At 35.9% G+C, this 16,734-nt stretch overlaps 5 protein-coding genes across 5 annotated transcripts in view; 1 reads left to right on the top strand and 4 right to left on the bottom strand.

Annotated features, from left to right (window-relative positions):
- On the bottom strand, positions 668-1,813 carry LOC104772295 (F-box/LRR-repeat/kelch-repeat protein At1g09650-like). Its single transcript, XM_010496925.2, has one exon. The coding sequence runs from the start codon at positions 1,811-1,813 to the stop codon at positions 668-670; it is 1,146 nt and encodes a 381-aa protein (XP_010495227.2).
- Positions 1,960-4,251, bottom strand: LOC104769938 (zinc finger CCCH domain-containing protein 57). The gene is made up of 7 exons (XM_010494263.2): positions 3,986-4,251; positions 3,687-3,850; positions 3,447-3,509; positions 3,197-3,307; positions 2,834-3,115; positions 2,459-2,761; positions 1,960-2,389 (listed from the first exon to the last, which is right to left on the bottom strand). The coding sequence occupies exons 1-7, from the start codon at positions 4,050-4,052 to the stop codon at positions 2,123-2,125; spliced, it is 1,257 nt and encodes a 418-aa protein (XP_010492565.1). The 5' UTR covers positions 4,053-4,251; the 3' UTR covers positions 1,960-2,122.
- Positions 4,733-7,039, bottom strand: LOC104769937 (auxin efflux carrier component 5). The gene is made up of 5 exons (XM_010494262.2): positions 6,259-7,039; positions 5,717-5,802; positions 5,414-5,571; positions 5,129-5,205; positions 4,733-5,035 (listed from the first exon to the last, which is right to left on the bottom strand). Exons 1-5 carry the CDS (start codon positions 6,921-6,923, stop codon positions 4,963-4,965), a joined length of 1,059 nt encoding a protein of 352 aa, XP_010492564.1. The 5' UTR covers positions 6,924-7,039; the 3' UTR covers positions 4,733-4,962.
- On the top strand, positions 12,490-15,369 carry LOC104769934. The gene is made up of 8 exons (XM_010494260.2): positions 12,490-12,911; positions 13,001-13,092; positions 13,172-13,872; positions 14,023-14,093; positions 14,224-14,313; positions 14,408-14,605; positions 14,683-14,848; positions 15,104-15,369. Exons 1-8 carry the CDS (start codon positions 12,546-12,548, stop codon positions 15,277-15,279), a joined length of 1,860 nt encoding a protein of 619 aa, XP_010492562.1. The 5' UTR covers positions 12,490-12,545; the 3' UTR covers positions 15,280-15,369.
- LOC104769936 (probable UDP-arabinopyranose mutase 5) overlaps positions 15,452-16,734 on the bottom strand; it is a 3,237-nt gene continuing 1,954 nt past the window's right edge. The window contains exon 3 of the mRNA XM_010494261.2: positions 15,452-16,727. Coding sequence (XP_010492563.1) covers positions 15,696-16,727 — 1,032 coding nt within the window. The 3' untranslated portion in view covers positions 15,452-15,695. The remainder of the gene's footprint in view (positions 16,728-16,734) is intronic.

Below are 16,734 nucleotides of genomic sequence, written 5' to 3'. Positions count from 1 at the left end.
TTTTTCAGTGGAAGAATGTGAAGAAGTTGACAAAGAAGAAGAAGAAGAGTATAACGAAGAACCTGACGGTAAAAGTAACGATGAAAATTATCATAAAATTTGACAATAAAAATGACAAGAACGAATATGAAAAATAAGAAAACATTGAATAAAAAACATGAAAACATAGGTGGTAGCAATCAATTAAATATGAAAACGAGATAAATTCATGATTATAAAATTGTTTCGTTTTTCTTGTGCAGAAATGGTTTAGGATATGTGAGGTCACCAGTTTGATCCGTCTCACCCGGACGTCGAGTTAGATTCATGATTTTTTTGATCAGATTTGATTTTATAACACAACTTATTTTTATATTTTTCAAACTTGTGTATCTGAATTTTTTTTTTTTCCTTAATACTAATTAAAATTTTTATAAAATAATATTTCATCAAAGGTCATCAATCATATATAAGTTCATCAAAATATATCAAATACACCCACGCGTAGCGTGGGTTCAAAACCTAGTTTTACGTAAAATAACAATATTATCCAGATTTAAATTTAAAGTAATATTTTTTAGTAAATTTGAAATTAAAAAAAAAAAAAAAAACAAGCAATCATAACAGTTGCAAACTTAGTTGATGGAAGAAGCAAATGTTACATATTATGCATTGGCACTAACCAAATCTATAAAATAGAGATTAAACTAGGAAAATAACAAACAGGAACTCCAGTGGATTCACCCGAGAAAGCAACTTCATCTCGTTTGGTTTCTGAGTCACGTGTAAATAGTTGTCGACTTCGCATACGAATACGATCACAAAACAACAACTTCTTCTTCTTTAAAATTGCTAGTGGCACGAGAGGGTAACCTGTAAATATTGGGATACCATGCACAACAGTTAAATCCAGGTCTACAGTATACATTTTGTCCCATGTCTTGTTGTTTGAATTGAACGACCATATCACTTGTTGTGGCCGCTTCATCACGGATACGCACAAGCGGTTGTGGAGGTTGCACATGAACATCCCGTTACGATGGGGGGACTTGACAAAGGGAGCGTTAGAGATGACTTGAAAAGCTTCGGTATGAAGATCGAAAGATACAACTTTGGTTTCTTGGCAGTGAGTTAACCAATGAAGCGACCCATCAACAAACACGGGATTAACGGGAGCAAGAACGCGGTAAGGAGCAGCTGGAGTGACATACCTCCAAGCGTTGGTGGTAAAGTCAAAAACTTGGCATGTGGTAGCGTTCTCTAGGCCTAATTCTAAAGAGTTGTATAACCAAACGGGCTTGTATGTGCTCGAGAATACGTCTTTACCGAATCCAGGCGTAAAGTATCCATACCCAAGAGAGTGATAATAGAGTTGTTGAAAGCTACAGGGAGGAAGAGCTCGATACCATCTAGTGGCGGGGTTGACCACAAAAAATTTGTAGCGATTAAAGAGACAAAGGACGTCACAGCTACTATGGAAAACCCAGTAAGGTGTATTGTCCGTCTCCTCCCAAGGAACAGGGATCTTGACCGATGAGGATGAACCCAACACCAGTGTTGTTAGGGTGTCAGTGCCCGGGTAGGCTTGTTCGGACACCATGAGAACATCTGGATCTCCTGATCGCTGACGATGCGTCAAGTGCCTTCCTTGGAAGAATTGGGATTCAATTGTTGATCTCCATTGCTTCGATACAGCCTTGAATCTCAGCAGAGACTTCACCGCAAGTTTCTCTAGGATTTGCTCTACTACTTCGTGGGGCAGCTGCAGCAGCGATTCCATCCTCAAGCAACGTTTTCTCGACGGTCTTTGTCCTGTCGACCCAGTGGTAGCCATTGATGAGGAAATAAATAACAGTCTTACTTATACAACAAGTAATCTTACAAATAGATACGAAACCCTACGAGGAAAAGGAAATTTCAAAACTTTACATTTTTTTTTTAATATTAAAAATATCGGATTTAGATTATTAAACAGTTAGCTAAACCAAGTGTTTATCCTTTCTTTTTTTTTTTGTTTTTCTCTCGGCATAAATTTTCAAGTGATTCGCCAATAGAAAACTACAACAAAAGGCGAATTAGATCATCAGGTCAAATATCTCACTCATCTCTGAACAATTAATAAAGACAGACAAAACGAAAGGTTTCAGTGTTGTGCATCAACAGTGGTGTCTTTAGCAGAGGTTGTATCCGAGACAGAAGACGGGAGTGTTGCTTCCACAGGAGAAGAGACTAGGAGATTCCTGAGCTGTGTGGTGAGAGCAGTCTCTTGATGCAAAGATGATGATGAAGAAGAAGAAGGAGCTGCAGCATTGTTGTTGTAAGTGAAGACTCCCATCGGGTGATCAAATTTGCAGCTTGGACCAAACTTGCAGATCCCATACCGCGAATAGAACACGCACAGTGGTTCTCCCTGGTTCCAAACCAACAATTTACCAAACCAGAGAATACTTTAAAATCTCAAGTCTTTTTGTAAGCTTACCAGGCGTAAAGGGAGGCCAACAGTGCTTAAGACACAATCAGGAGCTGGGGTTTGTCTATCTCTAGGATGATGAAATTTGCAGACTGTTCCAAATTTGCAATCTCCTGTCTTCATGTAGAATTGGCATTCAAGTTGGCCTGGTCTTTCCGGGAATGCATACAAGCATAGCGGAACAGAACTTCCTGAATGAAACTCGGATGAGAAGAGACCTCCTTGAGATCCTGAAGACTCTTCTGCATCATTCTGCCGTTGGTTTCTGTAGTTCTGGTCACTTCCCGAGGGAGAAAGCGAACCGAGCTGACCCTGATCAAGATATCAAAACCAAGATCCTTAAAAGTTCATAATATGATGGATGACTGAGGAAAAAAGACGTACACCGTAACCGTTCCACCCTTGAACTGATACAACACCACCTTGAGGTAGAACTAAAGAAGCAATACTAGAAGGATCTTGAAAACGAGGAGGAGTTGCAACACAAGATGTCCGCGGCCAAGAATAAGACTGTTGACCAGTTAAAGATTGAAGAGCAGAGTAAACCGGAGAGCCGCGTACAGAAACCATCAATTTGGTTGATTGAGTCGGAGGATGATTGAATTTACAAGTTCCCCCAAATTTACAGTGTCCAGTTCTCAAAAAGTAAGAGCAATCATCTTCGTTCTGCAAGCAAAACAGACTCATGAGAGAAGCAAAATATTTACAAAGAAGTGGTGAAGTTAGAGAGTTAAAAGGTAGACATACCGGGCGTAGAGGATAGACTGATACTCTTCCATCATCAGTCCCAGCATTGTTCCTAGGATGATGAAACTTGCAAGTCACTCCAAATTTGCAGGTTCCTGTCTTCATATAAAACTGCACATACACACAAAAAAAATTGTTTTGAGACAGAGTAAAGTAGTCAAAACTCAATAAGCATAGTTCTGTTGAATTCAACATTCATCTAAAATCATTCGTCGTGTTGATAATGTGAAAAGTGAAAAACATACTTTACCTCGCATTCAGGCTGACCGATTCTTTCAGGGTATTCTCCTTTAGCCCTTGCTGTTGCTATAACCTAGAAATCGGACATGAGACTTTTTCATCAACTAGTAATCATACACTATAGTACTACTATACACAACACAACACACCCTCAAAGCTACAAACTTTGAGAAGCCAACACGAAACAGAGGAAACAGACAACAAAAGGGTGTGTCATCAAATTCACTAAACACAGAAACGGAATGAGTACCAGTTTCCGGTCGTGAGGATGATTGAATCGACAAGTTGAACCAAACCTACAAAGTCCAGTCCTTATGTAATAAGAACAGTCTGGCTCTCCCTGACGCTCTGGATAAAACCCATCACAACCACTCATTGTTTCATCTGATCCCAAATTCATTTGCCACATTGCATCTAAAAAATTCACAAACCCAATAAATTTTTCTAATCAAAACCCACAAGAAAAAAAAAAATTCAAGCTGAGATTTATAACTTTTAAGATTGAATTAGGAACATGGAAGAAAGTGAAAGGGGGAAAAAGGATGGTACTTTGGTGTAGCAAAGGGGAAAGAGAAGTGCTTTCCCGAGTAATGGGAACTCTGGAATCAAAATCCATAGAGATGAAGAAGAAGAAGAAGAAGAACAATGGCTTCGGCAGTGATTATGAAGCATTAAGAAAACACCATAATTCTCTCTCACTCTAGAGATTTTCCGACGGTAAATCCCATCGTCTTCTTCCTTCTCCGGTTGTGGAGAGTTTAGAGAACACGTCATAGAGAGAGAGAGAGAAAGCAGAGCGAAGGAAGTAAAGCGTTTTTTTCTCTCCTCCACACAAAACAAAAATGGAGATTCGGAGAAGAAAAGAAAAAAACAATACTGAAAAGACTAAATTACCCTTTTGTCTTCCCACTAGTTAAACTACTTTGCTAATAATCTAAAATTATATATATATTTTAATATCTAAAATTCTATTATGTGCAGTTATTTGATTTTTCAAGATTTTGATCCTGATCTAACCTGAATTTCGAATTCAAATATTCTTATTACTAGCTAAGTTACTTTATTAAAACATAAATAAAATGGTCTTGTAATTTGTAGTGTAGTAGAACATTCAAACCACATAATAGAGCTATCTGGTTTAATATGTTCACCAGCGATGTCACCAGTTTTAAATATGTTCATTTTGTATATTATAGGGTTTTTATCTTTTCTTCATTCTACTAATGCATGCTGCAGCATGCATATCCTCCGGAAGAAGAGAGATTGATAACTATATAAAATTAAACATTACAAAAAAAACATAAAATTAAGTGCCGGCCGGGGAATGTTATTTCATCTTACAATAATTAGTCAGTTCGATCAATAGTTTTCCTGGAATACACTTCAAAAATCCTAACTTAAGGAAAAAAAACAGAAATTTTTTTCTTAAAAGTGTCAAAGAGAGATAGCAATAATAATTTAGAAAAAACAGTCGTGAAGATGTAAGAGAGAAACATCGATACAGAATCTAATTTATTGATTTAATATCAATGAATAAACTCTAGAGCTGCGTAGTAGGCGACGAGCACAGGCAGAGAGACCAACGTCCCGAATATTACCCTACATATATCACAATTCAAATTTAAATTATATAATAACCATTAAAAAAAATTTGGATTGAAAACTTTTTACTAATTCCTAGTTTGGACTTACGCTGTGCTTAGAACCTCTGCATGTAATCCATATTCCTTTGCAAAAATGAACGAAGTGATTGATTGTGGCAAAGCAGCCTGCAGATTTCACAAACAATAAATCATCATTAATCTTTATAAAGAAAAAGTTCAATGTTTAATATCAGGCCAAAAATAACGATATATATAAAAAACCAAATTCAAAACTTAATCAAACAAAGCTCAATGATAAAAAACATCATTTTTTTTGTCAAATGGAAAAAAACATATGGGGTAAATTATAGAAGAAAAGTATATAACTAATGACCTGAATGATGGCGACGCGGAGGACATCCCCGTGGAGGCCAAAGGCGATAGAACCAATAGCCATGGCGGCGGGTCCGGCAATAAACTTCAAGACCATCCCCATCACAGTTAAGCTTGTTCCACATACTATCAACTTCTCTTGAAGTGCCATGAATATCCCTGCGTATAGTATATATGCATGTACTCGCTGTTATCTCAATACTGATACGTAATCTTTACATAGATAGATAGATGTTTTTTTTAATTTATTTATTTATTTATAAATAGCATAGATAGATACTTGCATGGACATAAATAAACGTACCCATATTGAACATGGCTGTTCCTGTCCCTGCTTTTGACATTATAAGAATCGATCCCTCCAAAATGCCCGGCATCTCCATATGCCATCTATATTTCCATCAATTGTTAGATTTTCAAGTCTTTGTTACATATGATCATGTTGGTCATAGCTAGCTTATACTAGTACGAAATAATATCAGAACCCTAAACCCTAAAAGAAAAAGAAAAAAGAAATTTAAGACTTAATCACGATTGTTTCTTTGCATTTGCATGTACGTTTGCGTTTATGTTACCATGTTTATAAATGTCCGAGAGACTCCGAGTCATTTTAACATGAAAACCAAAACGTACGAACATGCAAAGAAAAAAACAGTTGCTATATATATATATTTCCGCCATAATTTTACAGTAGATGGTCATGCGTCAAAGTCAAACTATAGATGTTTTAGGCAATTTAAACGTTTACGTAAATGTAGTCTCCTGATCTCACACACTAATTAACGTTTGAAATTTTTTTTCATAAACCCAATAATATATACTTTAAATTAAAAGATTAATTTTTACCTGTTAGAAATGAAAGCCCATGCGATCCCAAGGATGCAAGAATAGCAATTCGGATTCGTTGCAAGCTTCCACCACACGAGGGACATGACTTGAAGGAACGACTTCTCCTCTCCCACAACCTCAGTTTCTCTTTTTCCACTTTCGATATTGATGTTGTCAACTTTCGCATCGCTGCTACCATTGCTATTAAATCCGGCTCTTCTTAACTCTAAGACAAACAACAAGAGCGTGAGCCATACGATGGCTTGAAATACCGAGGATTGAATCACGAGATCAACAGCCTGTTGTCCGTACATTGCCTTAGCCAATGGCACACCGACGACAAGAGAGTTCGTAAGTGTGCAGAGAGAGAAACTAGTAATGGACCAACAATAGCTTCCTTTGTTGCTATATTTGGCCCAAAACGCTAAGACCGTGACTATGATGACCTTAGAGAGGACATCGGCTGCGATGAACCGGTAATTCATGTTGAATGGGTCAACATGAGCCGTAAACTCGATGGTGAAAAGCGGCATGGTGAAATAGCAAACGAGCCGGTTTATGGCATCACATTGATCACGAGTGAAGATTTTCCACCATTTCACAGAACCATAGCCTAAGATTAAGGCTACATAGAGCGGAACCATTGCTTCGATTACCTTGTAAACATCTCCACCGCTTATCATGGTTGTATTAGAAAAACAAAATGTTAATAGTTATAGTATAAAGTTTTCGGACTTCGTGGGAGTTTGCAATGGTAGCAAACGAAAGGAAAGAAACTGAAGCTTGTTAAGCTCCTTGGTAGATAGTAAGTGTGTTAAGTTTGGGAAAACCAACATGTTCCTATTTATAGATACATTTTAAATTATATTATATGAAAAAAAAATAAAAAGATATATGAGATATTCATTTTTTTAAACAAAATTTTGGTATAACCATATATAGTATTTTTTATTTTATTTTTAAATGATAGCGTTACAAGTATTCATAAATCATATAGCATTAATCCCCTAAAATGGTTGCAAGCATTTAATTTGAGAATCTTTTTTTTTGTTTTTTTTCAGTTAACCTCATATTTTTTAGCCATTAGTTTAATTGAGAAAAACCGAGAATTATCATTATCAGTACAATTGACCAGACCATGCCGTGGCATATGATTCTATTCCAATTGTTTCCTCTATATATGAGTGTAATTGTTTTTTGTATGACGTAAACATGCATTTCTTTCAATATTTGACTATATTTATAAAAGAATAATAATAATTAATGGTAATGTTGCAGAATAAAGAATTAAAGAATGATCGGTTGCATGATCTTGAGCTCCATAACTATTAAATCGTCTCTACCAGTATATGTTTCTAGCTGTCGTAACCACAACCACATATGATGAGCATATGCTATACGTATATAGCCTTACCAACTATATATAATACATAACATATAATTTAAAACTAAATTAACTCAAATCTTTTTAGATAAATTAGTTCTATTTTATTGTTCTTTAATATTAGTAATACTACTTTCATAAATGGGAGCAGAATATGCTCGTCCATGTAATATGAGTAAAAGTGCATGGAATATGTTGACATGCAAATGCCGACTTGAGTATGGTTGTGCCCTACGCACCTGGCGATAGCAACCAATTTCACAACCGACAAAACGAGATTTCTTCAAAAATGGATTTGAAATTTAAATTAGTAATAATCTAAAATTTAAATACATACATTATCCGTTTGACAGTAACATTCATCATGGTTTTAAGAACCAAAAGAAAAAACATCCCAAGGTTTTTAGAACATATAAGAGTAAGACTAATAACTACTGTAATTCTTTTTTTTTTTCTGCAAAATATCTTACGTACTTTTATGAGGTTTTTTTATTTTTTATTTTTTTGCGTTCCTAGCTCTAAACTACACTAACCACAACAAAAGTTCGTTTATTTTTTTCATTCTTGACTCTAATATAATCACAATTTATTGGCGGACCTATGTACATGAAAGGGGCAGCTGACCTCCCCAAATTTCAAAATTTGTTTAACTGTTAAGAGGAAAAAATCTATTTGGTCTATCAATTTCCTTTTTTTTTTGTTTGTCTGACCTGGGTGAAAAAAGTTCCTAGGTCCGCTAACACATGGTACTAGCTAGCTAGGTGCACAACATGTTAACTAGTTCAATACTTCAATGACACAAATCACAAAAAAAAATCTAGTACACATATTCATGATGAGAAAAATGATTCGACCTAATTACTAGAGAATCACGCACATGGCATAAATGATCTGGAAAGCATATAATTATGTTTTGATTTGATAATAACCTTTCATGGTTTTGGAATGATAAAAAAAAAAACCCATCTTTACCAAAGATTTGGATCAAACAAATAAATAAATATAAAGAGACATTATTTGTGTACGTATACATATAGTGTCGGACCTAAACAAAGGAAAGGGAATTTGACTGATGGAACAAGAATTAAAATTGGTGGATTAGAAATATGTGAAAACGTGGAGCATCCTTCACTGGTGAAATTGAGGGATCATATATAAGCGTGAATAATAATACTAGTAGAATAAGTTCTATTTATCACTTGATGACTACAAATCTATAATATGCTTTTAAAAATTTCTTTTGATGTGTTGATAATACAGTCTTCTCCATACACATACTAATAAAAAGTTTAACTTTTATTCATTTTATTCATCCTCCATACATATTTTCGTTATTATTCTTCAATTATGTCAGAAATAGCTAGCATGCATGATTTGAGGGTTTATTCCAGATTTCCAAACCAATCTTAGAAATAGTTAATTTGGACTTTTGACGACGTCATGATGTTTTATCCCAAACCAGGAAAAATTGAAATTCTTCAGACCAGAAAACATAACATGTTCTTCCTAAATTAGATTTTTGAACTCCAGGAGACTAGGGTATAATGCTATAATTAATGTTGTTTCGAGGATATTAACTTAGATGTTTGGTTTTTAAACAAATGAATCTTTATATGATATTTGATACAGATTTACTAAAACAGAAATGTAATGATGCTGTTAAAGTTACAAATCAAATCAGAAGAAACAAATAAAAGGAGAGGCTGTCTTTGGTCGAAAAGATGTTCACTAACAATCATTGAAGACTGAAGTAAATAGAAAGATATATATACCATAATATACAATCATATCAAGATTACATATGACTTCTCCAATATAATCATCAATATCCACACACTAATCTTTCTTTCAATTCCGTATTAAAAAACAACACTGGACAATTTTCATAAAGGCATATATTTGGGTTCTTTTAGACTTAAGGAAAAGAGGAAGCTCCTCCACCAAGTGCAGGTGGAATAAATCCTCTACTTGAAACGACTTCACTTCTGTTCCTTTTTTCTTTATATATATATATATAATAAAAAAATGGTTTGTGGCTCACAGTGATCTGCTCCTTCATGCTTCGTCACTCAATATATGCTACAGCACCTACTTGTTGTACTCCTTACCTTTGCGATCACATCATGTTTTCTTATCCTGGGAACATTCGTTTTTTTCAGAGAAGAGAAGATGAAGATGATGAAGTTTTCAAGTTAATTATATGGACAATGGAGAATGATTTCATTTAAGCATAAAGTCTTCAAAACATTGTTCTCTTCTCGCATCAACACTCTTTGATGTGAATACAAAAGTCTAAGTTACCATGCAAAGATTTACTCATTACGTTTGCTAAATGATTTTAGAGTATTCTTAAAATCCATTGTTATTCAATTCAAGGTTTTTAAAAATCTTTTGAAATCCTATGTTATTCAATTTAAAATTTATGTAAAATTATTTAAAATAATATAGAATCTCTTGTTATTCAATCAGTAATTTTTAAAACCTACTTGAAATATCTTGTTATTCATTATATCACAACTTTTTTTAAACTTGCTACTTTGAATGATTTTAAAAGGGGAAAAATGTCATTAAAATCACGAACTTTCAAATTTTGGCCATTTAAAACATGAACTTTGTTGTAGACCATTTAAAACATCAACTTTCGTTGACTAGCTTTTTTAAACATGAAGTTTCGTTGACCAGGCCAAAAAAGACATGACGTTAAATCCGATAATTGACCTACAAACAGACGTTACTATGCCGTTAATCACTCCGTTACTAACAAAACGACGTCGTTTTAATGGAAGTTTTAATTCGAAAAGTGTCATTTAAACCATGAACTTTTAAATACAGGCCATTTAAACCATGAACTTGTAAATATATGTCATTTAAACCATGAACTTGTAAATGTATGTCATTTAAACCATGAACTTTCAAATTTATGTTATGTAAACCATAATACATAAAAATGGTGATCAATCTTTCAAACTCTAGTGCAGTATCCTAAAACAAGATGATCAATCCTTCAGACTCTAGTGTAGTGTCCTAATAAATGAAAAAGACTCAAGAAAAAAACAAAAAGACACAAAATACATGACAAAGATCGAAAAAGAATGATGAACTGATGTTCTTCTCTCTCTTTCTCAGAATCGCATCATGAGGCAGAGTCGAAGAAAGAAGAGATAAACTAAACTAGGGTTAAACGGGTTAGCCGATTAAGCTTATATACTTCTACAGTTTCTAATAAACCAATCGATTCGATTACCGAGTCAAACCAAAATCCAGTTATTCAAATCACCGAACGATTAAGCTTTCTCTCTTCGATTTGCTCCGATAACCAAAATTTTTAGGTTGTCTGGTTTTTACCGAATGCCCAGGGCGAGTTTATGGTTTAAATGACATAAATTAAAAGTTCATGGTTTAAATGACATACATTTACAAGTTCATGATTTAAATGGCCTATATTTAAAAGTTCATGGTTTAAATGACATTATTTCAAACTAAAACTTCAATTAAAACGATGTCGTTTTGTCAGTAACGGAGTGATTAACGGCATAGTAACATCTGTTAGTAGGTCAACTATCGGATTTAACGTCATATCTATTTTGGCCTAGTCAACGAAACTTCATGTTTAAAAAAACTAGTCAACGAAAGTTGATGTTTTAAATGGCCTACAACAAAGTTCTTGTTTTAAATGGCCAAAATTTGAAAGTTCATGATTTTAATGACATTTTTCCCATTTTAAAAGACTTTTTTTTTTTGTTTTTAGTTGAAAAGTATGACAATCAAAATCATACCTATAAAGCTGGAATTTTGAAAGATTTCAGAGAAAAAAAAAGACTGGAGATCTTGAAGTAAAAAACCCCTGCCAATCATTAGCCACCTTCTCCATCAGGCTCAGCCTGAGCCGTCAAGTTTTCTGGGTTTGCCGTAGCATCACTAGAGGCAGAGTCAAAGATAATGTATTCTATTGGTTTGGATCAGTTTCTGGATTTGAGCTCATGGAGAGTTTGATCAGATTATTATTTGGACAAAAAAAAAAAAAACATCACCATTGATCCAACTATTGATCAGTTTCTGGGTTTAAGTTTTACATGAACTGAGGACATAGCTCCAACTATTGATTTGATTTTCTTTTGATATTGTGTTATAAAATATTTTATAATCACCCAAAGTTTTATAGTCAAATCTCATAGAATCACATTTCATTTTCTTTTCTTAAAATAGAAAAACTCTAAAACACAATCAAATCTCCTAAGAACTTACTAAATCTTTCAAAATTCTAAAATATTAAAATCCTACCAAATCCTTAAAACATCAAGTTAAATACCCCCTCTAAATCTACCATACTAGATACGACTTCAAAACTTTAAGGGTACAACATATATACTGTACACATATAACACTAAAGAGATCGAGATCAAGATCAAGATTAGTATTTGATTATCAATTTCCCAAGATTAAGGGAACTACTTAAGACAAGAAAAGTAAATAATCTGGTTTCTTTCTAAAAAAAAAAGACAAGAGAACTAATGTAAAATGCATACAATGTTCATAAATATATTTTGATCACCGCGTGAAACAGAGGGTACGATCTCATATTCTCATCATGCAGTTGACATTTGATTTTAGCGGTTTGTTTGGTCTGGCGGGAAATTTTGATGGGTAAACCGAACCGGATAACACAAACCAATCGGTTTTGCCAAATTTGTTGGTTCTTGACCTTTTTGACGAAATCAAGTCACTTTACTTAACAGGCTGGTTCTTCTGCTTCCGTGGTCTGGTTCTTTTAATTAAAGCTGTACACCAAATAATACTATAGTAGTAATAAAATAATCAAAAGTGAAATTCCTTTCTTGCCCCTTTTGTTCTTCTCCTTGTCTCTCTCTCTCACCCGTCTTCGTCTTCTTCGGTCTTCGTTTCTTCGTCTCGAAGCTCCGCGATGGCGTGCCCTCAAAACTCCATAACATACAACGCCACGCGCTGTGCGTGTGGGATTGGTCAGCTTCTTAACCGAAGCTCCGGTAGCTGCGAAATCTTCGGTTGGCCGTCGGAGATCTCAACGGACAAAGATGTCAGCTACAGCGTAGTATCCTTCGCCGAGACTTTATTCGCTTTCGATAGGATCCGTAAGTTCACGCAGTCTCAAGCTGTGTTCTTAGAAGCCACTCTCGTTATGCTTCTCTCCTGGTTAGTCTTTTGCTTCTTCCTGAGGTTCACCAAACTCGGCGATGGTCGTAATGTCTGGTTCAATCTCCGTTGGTGGATTACTCGTCTCGACGTCTTCTTCTCCACTAGACATTGGCTCGTTAGTTCCCTCTCTACTCCTTTGAGCTTTTGTGTTTCATCAATTTTGGTTCTTTTTAGGTTACTAATTTTAAAACTTGAATCTTGTAGGATGATCAACAAATTGTCAAGAAACGTAAAACAGAACTTGGTGGAACGTTGTCTGTTGCGAGCTGGATTGTTTTCATTGGTTTATTCGCTGCGTGAGTTTTGAAAAAGCTTGAGACTTTATAGAAACTTATAGAAACAAACACTGACTTGCTTTTTAAAGTTTCTTCACAGGCTGCTTTACCAAATCATAACCAAGAGAACAATTGAAGTACACAATGTGAGAGCTACTAGTTCTCCAGATTTAGTCTCGTTCGAGAACGATTTGGAGTTTAACATTACTGCTGTCTCTGATATGAGTTGCTCGAACCTACGAGGGATAGGTAATGTGGTCACTGGTAATCCTGGATTCAGTGAGTTCAAAGTTGCTTCTCTTTCTAGTTTGGGAAACTACACTTGTCAGAACACAACTTCAGGGCCAACTGTGAATTTCAAGTGTACAAGGTGTCGTCTCACCAGCGATTACATTTATATCTCGTGGCATTTTGTTGATCTTCCTGATTCCCCTGCTGCTGCTGTTGGATTTAAGTTTAACTTTACCTCTAAGAATGGAGCTCACAAGAAGCATATGAGTTTTGTTAGTGGTACTCTGAGAAACGGAAGCATCCTTGATGAAAGTCCTGTTACTTTCCGTGGAACTGAAGGGAACATATTGAAGTTTAATCTGTTTCCTCAGATTTACCATCATCTGCATGATCTAAAGTTAATCCAACCTCTGTTTCACGAGTTTATCCCTGGCTCAGTTTACCGAGACACTAATCAGCTTCAGGCATCTATGGGGAGGTCGACAGATGGCATACTCAACACCACACTGTTCATCAACTATCTCTCTGCTTATATTGTTGAGATCGACCATGAAAATATACTTGGTCCTGGTAAGTAACTTTACTCCATTTACTTTGTCCAATCACTTCATGTGAATACCTCAAGTCTTAGTATCTTGATTTAGTGTGCAGTAAGAGAATATTAGAGCAGCTTCAGTTATAACTTCTGTATCCTTTTCTTTTGTGGTTACTATTTTACAGTTAGCTTCCTTGCCGATCTTGGTGGTTTGTATTGCATCAGTATTGGCATATTTTTCTACCTACTAGTGCAGGTTTGAACCCTTTTCATCTTACTTAATGTTTACCTTTCTTTTCTTGAAGTTGACTTCTCGAAATATTGGTATTCATGATCTATGTAGTAGCGAGTGTGTACTGTAGTTGGTAACTCGGTTCTTTAAATAGTGTGAGTACAGGGTCAAGAAGCTGCGAAATGAAGATACTGTGTTCAGGAAGATACGGAATCGTCGTAAAGCTCTAGATCACTGGGATAAAGTAAGTGGTTTCTCCTTTCCTCTTTTGGCTGTTCTTCTTGCAATACCCCTCTTTTTCTTATTATAAGTTGCTCATAGAATACTCCTCATTTTAGCTGAGAAGATATGTTGCATACACATGGGATTGCAGCATATTGGTCGATGATGCCATCAAAACGAAGAATGGATCAGCAATTTGTGGTTTGAACAGACCTTCAACATCTTCTAATAACTCAGAAGGTGGATTATCAAGATTAAAAGCGGAGCATTCTATCATGTCAAACAAGAAACCTAGCTTATCTGTTGAGAAGAAGGTAACCAACTCTTTATTTGTGGGTTCTTCTCTCCTACTTGACCCTTGGAGTTCTAAATTGTCTATTTTTATCTCCAGAATGTTGTTCCACAACCTGCAAGTCTAGAAATGAGCTCTTTCGATTCGGCTTCTTCTCTGGCTAATGGAGATAGTATCTCAAATAAGAAGAGTATAAGCCACTCTTCTCAAAGTCATCCACTCTCTCGTAGTGAAGACGATATAATCCCTCTACCTCCTCCAATGGGTATGGCTTTCTCTTTTGCCATTTTTTAATAATTTGACATCCCTATTGTTCCAATTGATCTTTGATGTAGTAGAAGTAGCTGTGTCGTACAGTTTAGGTTTTAGAAGTAGAAGTGGAAAATAAGTAAAGATCTAAATTGAGTCTTTTTGAGGAGAAACACCGGTTGCAACAAGGATCTCAATCAAAATCTTTGGTTTATAATGGTAATGTGATTTCAAACCTGAACTCTTGCCACTGGTACTGTTTCTATTGCAGAGTTCAATGAAGGGTCTTCTGGCTCAGAAGTGGACGCAATGGACATCAAGAAGAAATTCCAACTCCTCTATGACTACAATGTATTGCTTAGGGAAAAACTTATAGACACTCAATCTTTGCTCAATGCTTTGGCACCCAAAGCATCATCATCTTCAACCGCGGAACACGGTTCATAGAACTAAGAGTTTGCCTAACATGTATTGTTTCTATTCTCTTTGTAACTTCCACATTTATAGAACAAAAGGAATGACTAATCTTGTTGTATCTTTGTGAATATAACAACCAAATTGCAAATAGTAGCAAATTTATTCTACAACATGATGCTAGAGAATCGTGTAAGAAGCTGAATAAAAGCGAAGCAATATATATTGTCATCAATTTGAGAACCAGATGGGTTTCATCAGTCAAGGTTTACATTTATTGAAAGACTCAAAAACATGCTTATAATTAGATAAAAACAAAGAACTAAACATGATGATACTTGAAAAGTAAACGACTTCGGTAAAATCTCTGAGACATGCTTAGAAGTGATAAAGGAACCTAGGGTGATAAAGGAATCTAACCTCAAGAGATAGATTCATCAGTTTTAACTTTAACCGCTAGAATTAACAGAATTCCAGAGCTGGACCCACTTAACCATAGCATCAGCTGCTTGCGTGAAGGCAGGATCATCTGAACCTAACTGCTCTCTCACCGCCTTAGCAAGCTCAATCACACAATCTTCAACTTTGAGTGCAGTCTCAGGCAATTTCAGTGACTCGAAAAAGGGAACACTTTTCTCCATCAGCTTCATTCCTTCCCATTTCTTCCTCAAACTCTCCACCGCATCACCTCTCTCGTTTCTCCAAACATAAGGCAGTCCAGTTTTCACACCATAACCCAAATGATCGGAGATATGTTTCAGACACATCCCACACCAAACATCTTCAAGAGTTTCCCATCTCACTTTCCCTTCTCCAGCGATTCTGAGTGCAGGCACCAAAGCTGGACCTACCAACTCGCGGTTAAAAGCGATATTGATTCCACTTATGGGTAGCATAGCCTTAGCAGGGACAGTCATAACCGCATCAACATATGCAGTGTTCCTTTGCTCTGTCTTGAGAGCTTGTGTTGGAGCATCAAGATCAGCTAGATTAAGCCAAAGTCCACAAGATGCAGCACAAGGGACACCACTTCTGAGGCTGAAAGGGTATCCACGAACAAAATCCGCTCCTTCACAGTAAGGATCGTAAAGGGTATTGAAGAAGAGAGGCGTTGCAGGGTTTTCGAGGTTAATCACGTGCTGAGTCACAGCATCCACAAGGAACCCCTTGGGATCTTTAGCCGGGACACAATCATCATCAATTGAGACAATGTACTTCTTTTTAGATACGAGATAACCAAAATATCTGCAAGAATAACCAGAGAACATGGTGGCATTGGATGCGCCCACAACTTTTTCCATGTCAGTCTTGGAGTAGACATCTACATCAAAGCCTTCTGGTATGTTGAGTTCTTCCTTAAGCTCAGGATCTTTGACAACAATCAGATGGAAACCAGAGAAAAAGGACTTCCAGCTGGTCAGAAACTGAGTTAGGTCAGCGTTAAGAGCCCCAATGACAATGTCGACTTCATTCTTGTTGATCTCAGCT

This window comes from Camelina sativa, chromosome 20 (genome assembly GCF_000633955.1).
Source record: "Camelina sativa cultivar DH55 chromosome 20, Cs, whole genome shotgun sequence".
Lineage (NCBI taxonomy): Eukaryota > Viridiplantae > Streptophyta > Magnoliopsida > Brassicales > Brassicaceae > Camelina > Camelina sativa.
This window is presented reverse-complemented; position numbering and strand designations above follow the sequence as displayed.

Coding starts and splice junctions, on each gene's coding strand:
- LOC104772295 (XM_010496925.2), bottom strand. CDS start 1,813: ATGGCTACCACTGGGTCGACAGGACAAAGACCGTCGAGAAAACGTTGC.
- LOC104769938 (XM_010494263.2), bottom strand. CDS start 4,052: ATGGATTTTGATTCCAGAGTTCCCATTACTCGGGAAAGCACTTCTCTT. Junction 3,116..3,196: donor CAGTCTATCCTCTACGCCCG/GTATGTCTACCT, acceptor TTTTGCTTGCAG/AACGAAGATGATTGCTCTTA. Junction 2,762..2,833: donor AAGGGTGGAACGGTTACGGT/GTACGTCTTTTT, acceptor TATCTTGATCAG/GGTCAGCTCGGTTCGCTTTC.
- LOC104769937 (XM_010494262.2), bottom strand. CDS start 6,923: ATGATAAGCGGTGGAGATGTTTACAAGGTAATCGAAGCAATGGTTCCG. Junction 5,803..6,258: donor TGGGCTTTCATTTCTAACAG/GTAAAAATTAAT, acceptor ATGGAAATATAG/ATGGCATATGGAGATGCCGG. Junction 5,572..5,716: donor AACAGCCATGTTCAATATGG/GTACGTTTATTT, acceptor TACTATACGCAG/GGATATTCATGGCACTTCAA.
- LOC104769934 (XM_010494260.2), top strand. CDS start 12,546: ATGGCGTGCCCTCAAAACTCCATAACATACAACGCCACGCGCTGTGCG. Junction 13,093..13,171: donor TTCATTGGTTTATTCGCTGC/GTGAGTTTTGAA, acceptor GTTTCTTCACAG/GCTGCTTTACCAAATCATAA. Junction 14,314..14,407: donor CTCTAGATCACTGGGATAAA/GTAAGTGGTTTC, acceptor TCCTCATTTTAG/CTGAGAAGATATGTTGCATA.